This window comes from Lissotriton helveticus, chromosome 10 (assembly GCF_964261635.1).
Source record: "Lissotriton helveticus chromosome 10, aLisHel1.1, whole genome shotgun sequence".
In the NCBI taxonomy this organism is placed as follows: Eukaryota; Metazoa; Chordata; class Amphibia; order Caudata; family Salamandridae; genus Lissotriton; species Lissotriton helveticus.
The window spans coordinates 359755861-359775018 of record NC_136071.1 but is presented as its reverse complement, the minus strand read 5'-3'; the positions used below and the strand labels follow the sequence as shown (position 1 = coordinate 359775018).

The window sequence follows — 19158 nt, the reverse complement described above, 5'->3', positions numbered from 1 at the left end:
ACACTACACAAACACTACAATAGTACCCTAAAACCTAATGCACTACACTGCTCAAACACTACAACACTACCCTATACCCTAAACACTACACTACACAAATACTACAACACTACCATAAACCCGAAAACACTACACTACACTACCCTAAAGCCTAAAACACTACACTATACAAACACCGCAACACTACACTAAACCCTAAACCACTACACTACACAAACACTACTACACTACCCTAAACCACTACCCACACTGCTCCCACCAATACAACTACCCTAAACCCTAAAACACTAAACTACACAAACACTACAACATTACCCTAAACCCTAAAAAACTACACTACCTTAAACCCTATAACACTAGACTACTACACTACCCTAAATCATAAAATACTACACTATACAAACACTACAACACTACACTACTCCCACCCCTACACTACCCTAAACCCTAAAACACTACAATACTACTACCCTAAACCACTACCCACACTACTCCCACCCCTACACTACCCTAAAGCCTAAAACACTATGACACTACAACACTACCCACACTATTCCCACCCCTACACTACCCCTAACCCTAAAACACTCCCCTTAGCATGCCCCCTTACACTACCCAAACACCACTACACTACCCTAAACCCTAAAACACTACGACACTACAACACTACCCTAAACTACTACCCACACTACTCCCACCCCTACACTACCCCTAACCGTAAAACACTACGATACTACCCTAAACCACTACCCACACTACTCCCACCCCAAGCACAATCAGCCTTACCTCTTTCCTCGTGGTTCCAGCGTCGCCGTCTCTGCTCCTGGTTCCTGCTTCACGGTGGAGCACGTCGTTGTGAGGAAACAGCCTCTGTTTCCTCACAACGACGTGGCAAGCCATTACATCGCATGCCTTTTAAAAGCGCATGCGATGTAATGGCATGCGTCGTTTTTACTACGCGTTGTAACATTGCATGCATTGTAACGCATGCGATGTAATAGCAACGCGTATTAAAATTTGCGTTGTGATGGCTGTTCCCCAGTGGGTGGTGGCAGTGCCGTAATGTGGCGGCAAAGGGCCGCTGCTCCTGCTGCACTGCACTGCAGTACTTCGACTCTACTGCCCCTCCTACTTTCTTCATCCGGCTATTGGCTCCCTCCTTGCACACATTACTGACGTTCGCAGAGAAACGGGAGGAGAGTGACTAAATCAAAGATCTGACATAGATTGGAAACCTCGTCTGCACCTCAACACTAGTCAACTTGTTCTGGTGATCACTTGGTTTGCTACTCTTTCCCGCCCAACTTCATAAATCCTTGATCCAGTAATGAGTGGCAATCTTTAACCCCTTCCATGCTGATGACGAGCTGAGCTCGTCATCAGCATTACCTACCCTGTGCGGATGACAAGGTGAACTCGTCACTCAACATGTTGTTTTTGAAATTCCAGCGCACAGCGGGAAAACCGCTAGCGTGGAAGTGGTTAAGGAGTACTGGCGGCCAATTTAAGGCCTACTGGGCATCTTGAAGGACGCCTCCTACGGGCTTGGCCCATATGGCAGAATTGTCAACCTGTAGTGAGCACCTGACACCAAAAGACCAGTTTAAAGGAACCTCGGAAATGTATATCCATACCCCTTCCTTGATGTCTTACCTCCCATTGACATTTCCCCAGATTGCCCACCGTCTGTGATGCTGAACACCTATACAGAGTGTTAAACATGCCTGGATAACATGATAGCTCTCAATGTTATGTTATGTTATGTTATGGTGGATTAATACCGCACACAAATACTCAAGAGTGTCCTGGCGGCACAATAACCGTGACCTGGTGGAGCGAAGAATTTAAAACAGCTGCTTGAAGAGGAAGGTTTTAAGTTGCTTTTTAAAAAGTCTGAGGCCCTGAGTGTTCCGTAATTCCAGGAGTAGGGAGTTCCATGCACTCTAGACCTAGGTTTATCAAAGTGAAAACCAAAAAGAGGGTTATACAAAGTCCTCAACACTTTCAAAGTGCGGCAAAAAAGCCTTGTGCAGCCAAAAGAGAATATTTGCAGTGCAGGATTGACAATGCTGACGCCTCACATAAAGAGCTGTTCTTCATATGGAGAGAAGTAATACTCCATCTAGGCATCTGCCTCTTCAATGCTTTCTCAAGGACTCCGTCAAGTCCTGATGTAGCGTTTCCAAGATGTGGCAGAATTCCTCAGGGACAGAGCCTCCCTACTGTTATATTCATAATGTGTAACTTCATTTATAGGACAGAACCTTGTGTGCACACTGAGGGAACTTGAAGTGGTGGAATTCTGGTAAGGGTAGAGAGCAGGTGAAGCGTGGGTTGGAAGTGGCTAGAGAAGCTGACGGCCTGTATACCTGAACTAGGAATAAAGCTTCAAATCAACTTACCTGCATCCAGGAGTTTGTATGAACCCAACACTTACTCACCTGGATACTTATGGGCACATTCCCCCAGTTAATCTTGTTCTCATAGGGTGGTTTAAATGGGGCCCTTAAGAGATTTAAGCCTTAGTTGTCGAGCAAGGGTCTCTAAAAACTCAAGTGTCAAGGTTCATTTAATTTATTTCATTTTGTCATCAAAGAGCCGGTGAAGTTAAAATCCATTTCGCATGTAACACAAAGTGGGCTATAAATAAACGAGTAAAATGGGGGAAGGAAAGAATGTAAATGATCAAAGCTGTGCAAGAACTTACAATGTGTCAATAACAAAGAGTTGTGCTTGGTTACGAGAAAACTCTAGCTCTAGCGAGTATTTAATACCCACATTCCGAGGATGTCATCTCCACGCTCATCCTACCTGTCAGTGTGTCTGCCATTTCTTGCCAAGGGTCGTGAGCCTCCACCAGCTCAGTAATGCCATCATCAACTGCTACCCTTGGCACCTTGGCATGGCAAACTTCAGACCTCTTTTGAACCAACCTTGCGCAGTTGAAGAATGAATGAAAATGCGCATTTCAGCCCCATTTACAATTGAATGCGCTTCACAGTAACTACCATCTTAGCTTCTGAACTCTTATGAACAGCCACCAGGAGCTACTTCTTGCCAGAGTCCATGTGGAGCCTCTGCCCTGAACATGCTTGATTTATTGGCAGACGTTGATGAAGAAAATACTGCATCATACTAAGCCATCGCTTTAGAAATGGCATAGGTATTGATGGAGCAAACACAAAGAGATGATGGACGGCGCGCTGAAACTTCCAGATACTCACCCCCATGCACTGGTTTGGGTTGAATCCATCATCGTTCTTTAGCTCACTTTGCCAGCCCAGTTCAGACCCAGCAATATGCAAATCAGTCTTGACCCTGTGCCTTAAGGGAACAGTCCAGCCTGAACTGCCAAGTCTGGTCTTCCTTGGACTGGAAACAAGCATCCTGGGACTGGTTTCGGGGTAACACCCCTCAACATCCAATGGCAAAGTGAGCAAGAGACCCAAGTCTGGGCATACCCTGCCAACTTAGGGCGAACAAAGCAAACACAAAGAGATGATGGATGGAGCGCTGTAACTTTTCAGATACTCACCCCCTGTATAAATGAAACAGTACTGCAGTGGTTAATTTAATTTCTCACTGATAGCACCTAGCAAGTAAAGCTGTCTTTCCATCGGATGTTGCTGACTAACATCACATACTGTGTGCCGCGAGGAGCAACTTTATTGCCGACCTTGGATTAACCTTCAGTGTTTCTTTTTTTATCATAACTTTTTATTAAGGACACAATTTGACACAGGTGGCATCATATGATCAAGTACTTGTGGAGGTCACATTTGGCAATAAGCGATTGATAATTACAGGGTCACATATATTTCATACTTAATGGCATTAAACTTCATTGTAACAGGCTATCTGATGCAGTATCTCTTGGGGGCTGCGGGGTATCGCAGAGTCCATCCCTATAGTCATTCCATTTCCCCCAAACAACCGTCCATTTGGCGGGAGATCCCCTAGACTCATAAACAGTCTTTTTTGACACCATGCACCAGTCCATGTCTCTCTCCCACTCTTGTAACGACAGTGGTTCCTGCCCCCTCCATTTCCTCGCTATATTCCTTTTGGCTATCATTAGACTGAGTGTCACCCATATTCTCTCTTTATTGTTCAGGTCTGTTGGGCCCCAGATGTTTAAGAGACTCAATTTGATGTTGCAATCAATTTTATACCTCATTACTCATTCCATACGTTTCATGACTGCAGACCAATATCTTTGGATGACCGCGCACTCCCAGAGAACATGTATAAAAGTACCTTCTACCCACATCTCCTAAAGCAGTCAATTTCATTACTGAGTCCCATCCTTACCAGCACAGATCCTGCTAGGTATATTCTGTGTAGTATTTTTATCTGCACAAGCCTGAGCTTGGTGGAGATTGCAATTTCTCTGGGAGAGGCAACAGCCTCAATCCACTCCTCGTCGTCTAGCCCAGCAACGTCGTATTCCTTTTTTACTCGAAGCCAAAGTAGGGGGTCAGCCATATTATTAATTAATTTTTTATATATTAGTGATATCGTTTTTTCTGGGAGATTTCCGTCTAAGATCCTGTCTGCCAGCGGGGAAGAGTCTGCTGGCGTCTCGCCCTTCTGTATCACTGCAAGCAAAGCATGTCTGATCTGTAGATATCTAAAATACTCTGTTTTGGCCAAATCATACTCTAGTTGTAGTTAGGTAAAAGCAATCACTCACCCCCTTTCCATAGGTCGCCCACTCTTGGGATCCCTATCCAATCCCAACGATCAAATCCAAGGGTGTGTCGCAAATTTCCCTGTAGATCAGTATCCCAGAGTGGGGTGGCAAGCGTGATCCTATCCTCCAATCCCAGACTTTTTGTGGCTGTTCGCCACACCTGAACCGCATACATCGTGGGTCCTGAGAGCCTTAACTTAGCTGGGTTGGTGTATAGTGCCCCTGCGAATCCCCCCACCGGTAGCAGCCATCTATCCATGAGAAAGCCGGGATCCTCCTGAGGTCTATATATACTCTGATTTATTGTGGCAAGTTGTGTCGCCCAGTAATATTTTTTGATATCAGGCAGGGCTATTCCTCCATCATACCACCCCAACGTTAACTTTTTGGTGGCGATCCTAGGCAGTTTTCCCTCCCATAAAAGTTCCCTTAGAGCACTGTCAATGGCTTTGAAATAGTCTGATCCCACTGAGTGTGGCGTGTTCTGTAAGATATACAGAAACCAAGGAAGGGACATCATCTTGAAAAGGGCTTCCCGCCCCAGTAAGGACAGAGGGAGTGATTTCTAATGCAAAACATCACTCTTAAACTTTTGCAGTGGGGGCAGCAGGTTGTGTTCATAAAAGAGAGCCAGGTCTTTGGAGACTCTGATTCCTAAATATTTTAAATTAGGGCATGTATGTGTGCCACATGTCACACAAGCCTGTACTTGGGGTGCTAGAGGGTGTCAAAGTGACACCCCCTGCACCCTTGCAGGATTCGGTATTTACCGATTCTGTAAATACAGAATCGGTATATCCCATTGATTCCTATGGTCTTCCAAGCCCATAGGAATCAATGGGAAATACCGATTACCGATTCTGTATTTACAGAATCGGTAAATACCGAATGTTACAGATTTGGTAATTCTGAATTTAAAATTACCTACATCTGCCTCCTTCCTATTTACCTACTCTTAAATACCGAATCGGTAAAATTCGGTATTTAAGAGTAGGTAAATCGGAATTACCTACATCTAGCCCTAATTGCCTAAATGACTGATTTAGACCAATTAATCCCTTACCAGTAAGGACAGAGGGAGTGATTTCTAATGCAAAACATCTCTCTTAAACTTTTGCAGTGGGGGCAGCAGGTTGTGTTCATAAAAGAGAGCCAGGTCTTTGGAGACTGATTCCTAAATATTTTAAATCTGTCACCGCTTCTGTGATAGTGAATCCCTTTGGTAATTTCCACTAGGGGCCAGATGTAGGAGCCCTAATACCGGTCGGAAACGGCCGATTTCGGCCGTTTCCGACCGGTATTAGGGTTTTCAGATGTAGGGGGCTGAAAATTACAGAATCGGTACATTTACCGATTCGGTAAAATTACCGATTCAGTAAATTACCGATCCGTAGAATTACAGATTCGGTAAATTACCGAATCGGTAAATATACCGATTCTGTAATTCCAAATGTAGGTGGCACAGTTTACAGTGCCACAGGCCCTTAAGAGTCGGTATTTTACCACACAATCCTATTGTGTGGTAAAATACCGAATTCAGGTGTGCATGCACATCTGTGCATGCACACCTGTGCAATGTGACACACAGACATGCCCTTAGGGCATGTATGTGTGCCACATGTCACACAAGCCTGTACTTGGGGTGCTAGAGGGTGTCAAAGTGACACCCCCTGCACCCTTGCAGGATTCGGTATTTACCGATTCTGTAAATACAGAATCGGTATATCCCATTGATTCCTATGGGCTTCAAAGCCCATAGGAATCAATGGGAAATACCGATTCTGTATTTACAGAATCGGTAAATACCGAATGTTACAGATTCGGTAATTCTGAATTTAAAATTACCTACATCTGCCTCCTTCCTATTTACCTACTCTTAAATACCGAATCGGTAAAATTCGGTATTTAAGAGTAGGTAAATCGGAATTACCTACATCTAGCCCTAAGTGCCTAAATGACTGATTTAGACCAATTAATCCCTTACCCAGCGAATCTACCAAACACTATAAAGATGTGCGATATCCTATTCAGGAAAATCGCTGGTGAAGCCAAGTATAAAAGGATATCATCAGCATACAATGAAATGCGGTCCTTCCAGCCTTCCGTTCATCTTAGCCCTCTGATGATAGGGTCTTTCCATTTCCACATTGCCAATGGCTCGAGTGTTAAGGCAAAAAGCAATGGAGACAGAGGGCAGCCCTGGATGGTGCCTCTGCTAAGCTTGAAGGTACAAGATTTCCTGTTATCGACGACTATTTGGGCTAGAGGGTCCATATATAGAAGGCGAACCCACCCTACAAAATCCGGGCCAAATCCAAGTTTTCACAACACGGACAACATATAGGGCCATTGGATCCTGTTGAAGGCCATGGTTGCGTCCAGGGACACCACTACCGCATCTTCTTCAATCGTCTTGGCTCAGACCATCACGCCGTGGAGCCTAAACAAATTAAGGGATGTATTTCTGGTGGGCATAAAGCCCGATTGATCAGGGTGTACTAATTTTGTGATCATGTGCAATAAGCGGGTGGCGAGTATTTTAGCCAGTATCTTAGCTTCTGCATTAAGCAGCAATATTGGTCTATACTATGAGCACATGGTCTTGGGTTTCCCTACCTTGTGAATGACCACAATCGTTGCCAGCCTTTGGTCAGCAGGAAGCAGGCCTTCTTCCTTGCTTATATGGAACATTTTAACCAAGTGGGGTGAAATTTTACTTGGGGCAAGTTTATACAGCTCAATGGACAATCCATTGGGACCCATTGCTTTGCCTACGTTCAAATCGTGCATTGCCTTTTCTACCAAGATCCCTGTTAATTCTAGTTCCAAATCCAATTGTTCCTCTTCAGTAAGTATTGGCCGTGAGATGTCTCTCAAAAAGGAGTACGCCTCTTCCTCTGTGTGTGGCGTCTGGGACGCGTACATGTTTTGATAATAATTACCAAATGCATCCGCAATAGCCTGCGGTTCAGTATTTTCCCAGAGTCCACCATCAGTTCCGCTACAACTCTGCCTGCTTGCTCCCTGCGACCTAGCCAAGTGAGTAGCTGCCCAGCTTTATCTCCCACTTCCTAGATTCGACTAAGGGTTGCCCTATGTTGTGCCTTTGCCGCGTCCTTGGCCAGGGCTACGTACTCCCTCGTCTTGATTTGCAAGGCATGTTTAACCTTCAGTGTGGATTTGTTCTGCAGTTTGCAAGGCTCAATTAGCACCAAACCCGCCTTCTACCATCTGAGCCGCCTATGGTGGTGGATCTTCCCTACCTTTTGTGTTCCTCAAAAGCCCACGCTTGTGCTATCAGATGGGTCCTGACTTCCCTGCTGCAAAGGAATCTCCGTTTGGCACTTGCATCAAACTGTGAGCACTGTTCAACTGGTCAATAACTATAGCGCACAATTTTATTTTGTTTTAAATATGATTATTTCACTTACAGTATGAAGAGACTGATATTTTACACCCTTGTGAGCAATGCAGTATGTCTGAGACCGTGGTTTTATCTCCCCCTAAACCTGCCCCTTTTCAGGTCTGTCCTGAACGAGACCCAGATCTTCTCGAATTTGCACATTCGATCATGTATAGTCACCATTAACTTTTCCATGTTTTAGATGTTAAAAACATTTCCCCACCACATTGTGATGATCGGGGGTTGTCTTTAGTTTCCAGACTTGGGCAGTTACTAATCTAACCGCTAATAGTTGGTGGGGTGAACAATGTCCCCATAGATGTAGATAAAAGGATAGACGTTGTTACTCCTGGGGTAACCAAAGAGCAGCAGCAGGGGGTGCAGTGGATGGGAGATCCTTGTTAACGCTCTAATTCTTTGCAAAATCTCTTTCCAGTAATCTTATATGTGGACACAGGCCCATCATGCATGCACTAGGGTGCCTCTCTCGTCACACCCCTTCCAACACACACCCAACCCACTAAACAGTCTAGTAGGGCAGAGGTACGATTTAGTCAATTTTGTATATGTGTTTTCTTTATGCTGTATGCAAATGGAGGATTTAGGTGTTCTCATACAAATGTTCCTCCATTTCTCTTCGAATACTTTGATACGTAGGTCGCTTTACCGCTGTAATATATATATGTGTGGATGCGTAGATCTTGAATATTGAATATAGCCAAGTGATAACCCTTTCACCTTTGCTTGTTTGAGAATTTGGCCTCCGTTCTTGTCTTCTGTTTGCCAAGCCATGGTAGTAGATGTGTTAATCTATGTTCCTCTTCTCCTTCTAATCTCTGGATGTCTCTATTCATCTCTTGCTGCAAGTTTTTCCCTAACTCATCAACTAATGTTGGTGGACTATGTTGGCTCCACCGTGAAACCGGGGTCCTTATAATGTGTTGTGTGTTATTGGTGTATTTGGAGAGGGCGATCATGTAATGCCTTTATTTCTTTCCAAAGACTTGCCAATATTCTGGCAAAATCACTGTGGTTTGTAATAATGAGTGGGCATTAGGTCTGGCTCCAATCGGGAGCCATGGCAGGTGATGTAGTAGTATTTGGGAGAATGTCTGGTCCACGTGTACCCATGGTTTCCCTTCAGGATTGTGGTTCCAGGCTGTTCTTAGCCATTTCAATTAAATGTTTGATGTTGGGTAGCCCCAGTTCCCCCAACTCACCCTTGTGGCTTGGTATAATGTATTTCAGGACTCTAGGGGTCCTGTTTCGTCACACAAAACTCAGTAGCGTTTCTTGAAACAGTACAACACTGGGGAATCTCAGCAGTAGCGCTTGCGCTACACAGAACGGCGTAGGGTAAAGTTAACTTTGAAACTAGTTGTCCTCCACATTCCGGACACCAACAGAGATAAAGATTTTTATTTAGACTGTTTAAGAGTGGGAGGATGTGTGCAAGGCATTCTCAATCATCAGCCACCACATCTCCCAAGCCATGAAAAAGATCTCCACTGGTTTCTGAGGGAACATAGCATTGATCTCAAGGACTTGTATAGGGCCGGCTGGGGGGTGTTCAAATTGGTGCAGCAACATCTGGTGCTGACCTTGTGGGTGGTGGGGCGTGGCAGTGTTTAGGGATACCTTATAGGTTTAAAAGCTCCTGCTGCAGAGCTCCTCGTGTGTCCAGCAGTTTTCAGGCAACAATAACAATGTCGAGATAACCCTGTGATTAATGTTTCTGCTGGAGAGAGATCTGAGTTTATTTAGTGGCAGATTTGACTCATCATAAAATAGGGCAGAAGGTTAATGTGCCGGCTACAAAGAACGCATGCCATGCATATCACAGAACTGAGGGGCATATTACCGAGATGTGCGTTGCAAAATGCACAACGCACATCTCCGTATCGCCAGCTATCGTCGGATTTCATCGCCTAATTAGCGCGCAATTATCAATGCGCATCAGGCAGGCGATCAGAAATCCGGCAATAGTCGGCGATATGGCACATTAGCGCATGAAAACAAACGTTGTTTTCATGTGCTAATGTGGGCCTTGATAATATGGGGGGGTGGATTCTGCTTTATGATCCACACCCCCATGTTAACAATGCCTAACGCCTGGTCGGAGCAGGCGTTGGGAGACCTGCGATAAATGAGTTTATCGCAGGTTTTTTTCTCCCAACGCCTGCCTTGGTAATAGGGTGTTCCCACCCCCAACCACATTTTACATGTGGTTGGACGTGGGAACGCCCACTTTGCATGTCATTAGGGATGTTTATCGCCGACATGCAAAGTGGGCTTGGGCCAGACTTTAAAGTGCCCTTGGTAATAGGGCTCTAGCTGTATTGCCGCTTTCTCGGCACAATTCGCCGAGAAAGTGGCGATACAAGCCCTTGGTAATATGCCCCTGAGTGTGAGTGAACTATGAGTAGCGCTATAAAAAAAATGAAGTGTATGGCAGAAAGGGTCTTAAGAGAGATGAGGGGCACCATTGGAGGGTGGCAGTATGGGAATTTGGGAAGAAAGAGTTCATGGTTGTGAGGGCACCTAAAAAGATTGTTGTACTGGACGCCGCCAGTGCAAAAGCTGGACCTAGACTTGTACAAGGCTTCTTTCCCAAAACCCTCTGCTCATGCATCTCCACTATCTAAAGGTTAGTAAAGCATTGAAGACCCATCTGTTCACAGTTAAAAAAAAAGTAACATTAATGAGCATACCTCCTTTGAAGTAACTAGAAGGCTGCCAACGAATCCACAGTGATGTGAGTGCTACACACTATTCCTAAAATTTCTTCTGTTTTCGCCCGCTGCAAATAATGTCAACCCCCTCCCTCAAGTTAACAAAATGTCCGCCAATATTTCACACCTGTTGGTAACCTTTGCCACGGTCCCTTATGCTGCCTGATGTGAATTATATTTGCAAGAAAGAGATCGATACTTACCCCAAATCTCCGAAAGGAACACTTCTCTGGCCGGAATTCTTCTTTCTTGCAGGAAGTCGGTTTTATTGTGAATTCGAGGGTGACGGTCGCCCCTTCAGACATCACCTGGAGGGCATATGATGGAGAGTTCAGGCAAAAAATCGAAGCAATCCGAAATCTAATAATAATAATATCTTTTACAATATGGGTCTTGCTGCCTCAGTGTTTGAGTGACCATGTGGCTGCATATCACCGGGCACTGTTCCAGCACTGGGCCTTCCTTTCTCAAACTATGTTATTCTGGTACATGCAGCCCGGATCATTTTGATTTTCTTCTGAATTTACAGTATAACTTCCAAAATGTATTGATGATGATTTAGGATGTATGTCGTTACCACGCATACTTTTACAACGCATGCCTTTACCACACAACTTTTACAACACAAGTTGTTACAACGACTTGCGTTGGGGGCGCTGGATAGTGAATAGTATAATTTACTATTCCAACTCCAGTCCCCGTGGATAGTAGGGAAGGTTTTGGATAGTAAATTAAACTATTCCCTATCCTACAGCGCCCCCAGCGCAAGTTGTTGTAACGACTTGCGTTGTAAAAGTTGCGTGGTAAAGGTAGTGCGTGGTAAAAGTTGCGTTGTAAACGCTGTTCACTGATGAGTTACAGCCTGATTTAGAGTCTGGAGGACAGGACAGGACAGTTACTCTGTCGCAAACATGACAGATATCCAGTTCACCATATTATAACTGCCATAGTGTATAGTCAGGGCCGCTGGAATTATGAGTTTTTGCAACTGCTGTATTTCCCACATATTTACAGATTCGTCATATAATTTATCGTCTGCTTCATAATCCGAAGATTCTAGCAACAAAATGTGTTTCCAGATTTAATGGATCTAACGTTACTAAAACATTTGCTGCCGCGTAGTAGAAAGCCCTTTGCATATGTTGACTTGTTATCTTCCTGCTGCTTATTGCTGTATTTGGTTGTCAGACTAATACCAATGAAGTGAGGCCGCGCCCAGACAGTGTTAATGTGTAAAAATGACAAAATAATGAGGTAACACAATACTAAAATGTGATGCATGATTCTGCATACTGTGCTTTTTCTTGCCACAACATTTTGCATACCTTACTGAATAATGTGAATTTCTCTCTCACGTCCACACATCCATCCTACTGCCAAGTGCTGCATTCCAAAACACAATAACTGGCCTTTAGTTGTCATCACCCAGAACATAAAACATTTCCCACATAGATTCAAAACAAAGACTACACCATTCCAACAACACACCCCGCATGCTGTAGCTTGCTATCCATGAACGGAAGTGCGTTAACGCCCCCCGCAAGGGCAGTAAGCGTTGTACAAATATATAATTTACAAAACAGTACATAAGGTAGTAAAATGAATGTCGCGAACTGAACAATGTGTAGACAGTCTATTGTTTGGTAATTCGAATCTTGCCTTGTCATAACATTGCTAAAACATTTAATTCAATGAACCATCTGAATCAAGCTCTGGATGATGATAGGCTGTGCCCTTCCACCATGATTCCAACTTTTGACCTCAGAGTTCTGCAGTAGACACATCATCCCTCTGTGCTACTTTACTTTATGTGTGTTTTGTGGCGCGATCCTTTCAAGCTCCTGAGGCTGGGATCATTGTGTGGGGGTTCACCACTCTCCAGACTTAGGATTTACAAAAATATCCAACAGTCTCGAGGGATTTTTCTCTATTTCTTAAGGCTGTCGCCTCTCAAAGTGCTTCATCAATCACATGTTATATCAAAACATTATCCAATTATATAATACTAGTAGCCCGCCCCGACGTTGTCCGGGGGCAATGAGGCTTCTGGGCCAACCGCCTGCCAAGGCCCCCGCCCGCCCCGGCCCCCGCCCTAGCCGGTACTATTGCCAATGAGCTCTATCATTGACTTCAAAGAGCACAGCTAGGAAAAAACATTGCCACTATTTGCAGCAAAATCTAAGCAGCTCGCGTGTCGCTCTGACGCAGTGTCCTGGAATGGCGGGTCGGGACTGCAGTACGCGTCTCAATCGCCCCACATGCCTATTCACTTGTGTTTGAAGCCGCCGTTCTTCAGGGCCAACCTCCTGCCCCGACATTTTACGTGTCCCTTTGCCTTACCTGAGCCGCCGCTCCTCCCCGCGCTCCTGACTTCACCGCCGCTCCTCGCCGCTCGTCACCGCTCCTCCCCGCCTGTCCGCCGTTCCTCTCCGCTCCTCCCCGCCTGTCCGCCGCTCCTCCCCGCGCTCATGTCCGCCGCTCCTCCTCGTCATCACGCACGTCGCGGCCGGCGCTACTTTTTTTTTAAGTAAAATTTTTACATTTACGTTTAATTTTTATTTTATATAGCCTATGTCCATCTGCACACCCTGACAATTTCAACGATGTATCGGGTGTGTGGATTGGCGCTGTGGTTCCCAAGTTTACCTGGCTTAAAGGTTTGTGTTCTCTCTTTATAATAGTAGTATAGATATAGATAATTTAGTTATATACATTTGAATTGTGATCTATTCTTAATGTTTTATTCTGAAGTTTGCCTGACCAATTTATGTTTTTTATAACATTTTATAATGTACTGCAATTTTGTGATGTTTCGTGGGCTACGCCAGAAATAAACGAGTTTGATTCAACGTAAAACATGCAGATACGGAATTTGGCTGCAGATGAGGGCTCCACTAGCCTATAGCTCCGCCCACTACTATTTACACACATTAACTGTGCAATATAGTTTCACCGAAAAATGGCATACATCATTTTATTGATGCACACTATTACCCCAGACTTTTCTACATCAGTGAGTCCGGATCAAGTGGTGGGAAGTAAGCATTCCAGGGTGGGGATTTCCTGGAAAGTCTGGGAACACCCACACATGCGTGAGTATCCTCAAACTCCTGCCCCACTCTTTCCCACCCTGGAAATCACGTTGGAAACATAAAAGATGAGGGAACAATTGTGCCAGAACACAAAAGTGATGCCATTTTAGAAAAAGCATAATTGAACACTGAGTACAAATACTCTGGTGCACATGGCAATGCTAAGATGTCTAATGGAATCTACAAACGATTTGCTGAAGTATGCCATGCAAACTAGCATTGGTGCAGCTTTCCAGGCTGACTTTAGCAAAGTTTTGAAAATTCCCAAAAGTGCCACATTTACAACCGAGTGATGGTGAAAATGTACAACCTTTTTTTGAGAATCAACATATTGTTCCTTTTTTGGTACAGGTGATTTTTATAGTCTGTACTCGCTCGTATAACAGAATTACCACTTTTATTCTACAGCATTTGTACTGCAAGGTTGTTCAATGTATTTTATATTCTTATTTTAGGCTTACTCCTGAGTCTTCCCCTCCCATCTCATATAGTCACCTTTAATTTTTGGCTTCTCTTCCCCTGAAACATGTTGATTTGTGTACTATGGCATGAAAACAAGAATTGAAATATATTTATTATGTCACTGGTGTTCATCTTTTCCTCTGCTATGTGTATGGGTACATTTTTTCGGTTCCTCATCTATCTTGATATTTATACCACCCACCATTTCCGCTTCAGACTGTCTTTGTTCTCCAGGAGATTGTGGTATTGTATTTATGTAAATATGGTATGTTCTTTGTATCACCTCTTTTCACCTTAATGGTCTGGGGAATGTTGTAAAAGAATGTAGAATGTTGGTTAAAGGTGGGAAGGCGGTTGGAAGAGATGGTGAGGCAGAGCAGTGGCTGGAGTTTCCCTACCTGTGAATACATCATTTTCGTTTATACACCTTGGATTTGTGTTGGAATATTTTTTGATTACCACATTAGTGATGAGAAAGCTCCAAGCTATTCTGAAGATTCTGAGTGGAAAAGTATTTACGTTGAAGATCAAAACGTTTAAGTTTCGTCAACCTGAGATTATCTACCAGGGTCACACTACGACTGAGAAGGGTGATAGACCACCATGTTGTTTGAAAAATTGTAGGGGTGCACCATAAACGCCCGTAGTTGCACCTGCATATTTAGAGGACTTTATTACTGATTGGGTTTAGAAATGTAGGACTAATCAAGAGTGTTGCCACGCATATAGAATGATGCTCATATTATTTACTGACTAATGCCGTGTCTAATCGAATGGATAACGCTCTAAGGGCCAGATGTAGGAGAGCAAATACCGGTCGGTAACGGCCGATTTCGGCCGTTACCGACCGGTATTTGGTGTTTGGCATGTAGGGGGCTTGAGATTTACAGAATCTGTAAATTTGCCGATTCTGTAAATTTAACGAATCGGTAAAATACAGAATCGGTAAATTTACAGATTCTGTGAATCCAGATGTAGGTGGCACCTCAAAGAGTGCCACAGGCCCTTAAGAGTCTGTATTTTACCACACAATCCTATTGTGTGGTAAAATACCGAATTCAGGTGTGCATGCACATCTGTGCATGCACACTTGTGCAATGTGACACACAGACATGCCCTTAGGGCATGTATGTGTGCCACATGTCACACAAGCCTGTACTTGGGGTGGTAGAGGGTGTCAAAGTGACACCCCCTGCACCCTTGCAGGATTCGGTATTTACCGATTCTTTAAATACAGAATCGGTATTTCCCATTGATTCCTATGGGCTTCAAAGCCCATAGGACTCAATGGGAAATACCGATTCTGTATTTACAGAATCGGTAAATACAGAATGTTACAGATTCGGTAATTCTGATTTTAAAATTACCCACATCTGCCTCCTTCCTATTTACCTACTCTTAAATACCGAATCGGTAAAATTTGGTATTTAAGAGTAGGTTAAGAATTACCTACATCTAGCCCTTTGTAATTTAGGATTCATTGCTCTGTGTATGCAATGTGCTTTGAGATTAAACGTGCCTTATTAAAGTTGCACGTGTAAGCTATTCAAGGAGAAATTTAATGTTTTAACATGAGAATAATGCTTAATAACATAGAGTGTAATGTTAGGATTTATTAATGAAATGTTTATGTCATTGTATTGGAAATGCATTTAAAAGAGTAAAGGCCTGAGAGAAGAAACGTTTGCACAGGCCTACTTGTGGGTTTCTTAGCATGCCTAGAGATGCTGGGTTGGGAACTGTGTTTTGGAAAAGAAACTCATGGTTGCAGTTGAATTTCGAATTGAAACCTAAAGCATACAAGGGAGTCGTTCTCATGCATTTCTTTTGCAGGTGCAAGGCCACAGTTCTCGTTAGGTAGAATGAGCCATTGTTTAGAGTAGGAGTGCGGACGAAGGGAGTGTGTTGGAATGCGAACTCACAACATTAGGCGGAGAAGGTGCCTGGGATCCAAGGACACAGCAACGGTTTTTGGAAGAAGAAGGTTCGACACTTGAAAAGTACGAGGGGCTGTACCTGCTGAGGGGGGAGTGCCATGGGCGTACCCCTTGTTTTTGGGATTTTGTATTAGGGAAAGTGCCCCGAGGGTGGAGAGTCAGTTGCTATTGAGGCTAGGGTTAGGGGCAGTTGGATTTGGGTTGAATCCTGTCTAAGGCAGTCCAGTTGGATGTGCAGTTAGATATGGGCCTTAGTTGGAACTATTCAGGAGAATTTAAGAAGCATCTTAGAACCAGCTCAATAGCTAGGGCTACTTACCTGGAAAAGTGAATGTGCTTCTTAGGGAGCCTCCACAGTTGACACTTTTTTCTCTTGCTGGGAGGTATGTTAAGTAGGGATGTTACTTTAGAATTAGTGTAGGGACAGATTAATCTTTTCTTTTCCACTGGAACCGATGCGGTCGAGTTTACCAGTGGGGACTGTGATTGCATGTCTAATGCTTCTCGAATTAACTCTGTTTTTTATTCTGAGTCGCTTGAGACTCTTGCGTAGGATTATATTTGTATTAGTGCCAGTTTATTGTTTGAACCTCTTGCTGAGGTGCTTGTATGTCCAGTTATTTTTGGCTTTGTAATACTTTTTTAAACCTTTTCCCAGAGTCAGTTGTTCTTTAGAATAAAATGTATTTATTTTGATGATTTGCCAAAGATATTGAATTTGAGGGACTTCCTTCACATTTCTAAGCAGGCCAAAAAGATCCTCTGACCTGGGGATTCCCCGGAGTGGTAAGGTAAAAATCTAGATGGGAATCTCAGCGTCACCAAGGGGATTAAGCTAAATGCAGACTTGGTCAATATCCTTGTGAGGCTACCACATCCCACTTGCCAGAAAGAGGTGTAAGGGTTTTTGGGCATGGCAAAGTTCTATAATATATTTGTGACTACTTTCGCTGTGAAAACTAGTGCCATTTGTATCTTTATTAAGAAGGGAGTTCAGTTTGCATGAGGCACAGAATGCCATGCCAACAGGAATTTATGAAACTGAAGTCTAATTTAGCTTAGGCCCAGTTTTTAGGAAGTTTTATTCTAGATTTGCAGAGTTACACTGTCAGTGATGCCAGGGATAAGGACTGGGAGCTGTGCTAAGACAGAAACAGGGTGGTGGAGATGTGACAATTGCTTTTGTTTCTTGCTCTCTCAGGGGAGCAGAGACGCAGTGTTCTACAGTTGAGAAAGAGGCGCTGGCCGTGTTTTGGGCAGTACGAAAGTTCAAATAGTTTTTGTGTGGTTTCTGAAGGGTGTGTTTTAGAGGATGAACGGAAAAGTGAAACGGAGAAGGATGATATCCTCAAAAGAGTGAGAGATATGCTTACTGGTAAGGATAAGAAGTTTAATGCTGATTCGAGTCTGGCTCGGTTTCAGAAAGTTTGGTGCACATTGTCAGTTAGTAGTACTGTGGTGTTGAGAGGTGTCAAACGTATTCCTCCTGGTGGGATTAGAGAAAATATCATTAGTCTGTCTCATGAGGGTTACATTGCGATCTGCAAGTCAAAGGAAAGGATGAAGATGACCTATTGGTGGCGTGTAAAATAACAACCATGGCACTTGAACTAAGAATTCTTTCCAATCAATTAAACAAATTTAAAGAAGAAGTAATAGGTTTGTACTCAAAATGTATTATTATCTGTTATGCCACCTTTTAAACTGTGATTTGTTATTTTTTAATGTATATTGATTATGTATTGTTGATTTTATGAATATTTTGATAATGTCTAAATTGATGGTTATTATGTATGTTTTGTGATTTTTGTTTTTTAGATAAGGTCAATAATAAATTTTGAGTACAGACCTATTACTTCTTCTTTAAATTTGTTTAATTGATTGGAAAGAATTCTTAGTTCAAGTGCCATGGTTGTTATTTTACACGCTATTTATCCCTGACCTAGGACTTGTAGTATCCACTTTCTCAGGGGGTCCTTGTTTTCTACACATAGATGACCTATTGGTTTGCTTTGAAAAGAAAGTAAGAGATAGCATTGAGTGTAAATTGAGTGACAAAGCCTAGAAAGTCAAGAGCACTCCCATTGTGTGTCATGAAGTTATCATTGAAGTGTGGGGAAGATGTGGCGTTTGATAATGGGGGACCTTTGAATTTGAAAGTAGTTTCCAAGTATCTGTTTGCTATTATGGACATGTTGACAAGTTGGCCAGAAGTTGGTGTGGTGCAAGATATTACTTCAAGGCTGTACTGAATTCTTGTCTGAAGTTTTTTCTATGGAAGGAATTCCTAAATGCATGAAGACTGACAATGATGTGCAGTTGATGTCTAGAGAGTTTGAGACGATTCTGTGTGATATTGGTATCCAACTTAAAAAATGTTTGTCGTACCATCCCGTGATGAATGGCATGATTGAAAGGTTCAATCGCACGTTCAAGGAAGCTATACAGATTGCTCGCACTGGAGGTCAAGGCTAGGTTGGGCTGGTGAAGAAAAGAGCGGTAGAATATAGGTTCACTTCCCATAGCACAACTCATTTTTGTCCTTTTGATTTGTTCAGGAAGAGAAAGCCTTACAAAAAAGATATGACCTCTTTCGATTAGTCAATATGGGTCTTGTGATGCTGAAGTGGAGACCTTGATGAACAAGGGGAGGGACAAAGAACTAAACCAACAGATGAAAAGGAAAAACCTTTTTGATACGCGTAAATCTGTGAAATTGCTGGATGTTAAGCTCGAAGACGTGGTGAAAGTTAAAATGCCCAATAGCATGACTAGTATTTCATATTATTCTGAGTTGCTCAGAGCGAAGAAAATATTTAAAGTTGCAGTGAAATTGGAG

General features: G+C 43.3%; 1 protein-coding gene across 2 annotated transcripts in view; it reads right to left on the bottom strand.

Moving 5' to 3' along the window:
* The window catches only part of LOC144783952 (retinoic acid receptor responder protein 2-like), a 130111-nt gene that overhangs the window by 71683 nt on the left and 39270 nt on the right, over positions 1-19158 (bottom strand). For both annotated transcript variants that reach the window (XM_078662680.1, XM_078662681.1), the window contains one exon: positions 11032-11136. In XM_078662680.1, coding sequence (XP_078518806.1) covers positions 11032-11136 — 105 coding nt within the window. The remainder of the gene's footprint in view (positions 1-11031; positions 11137-19158) is intronic.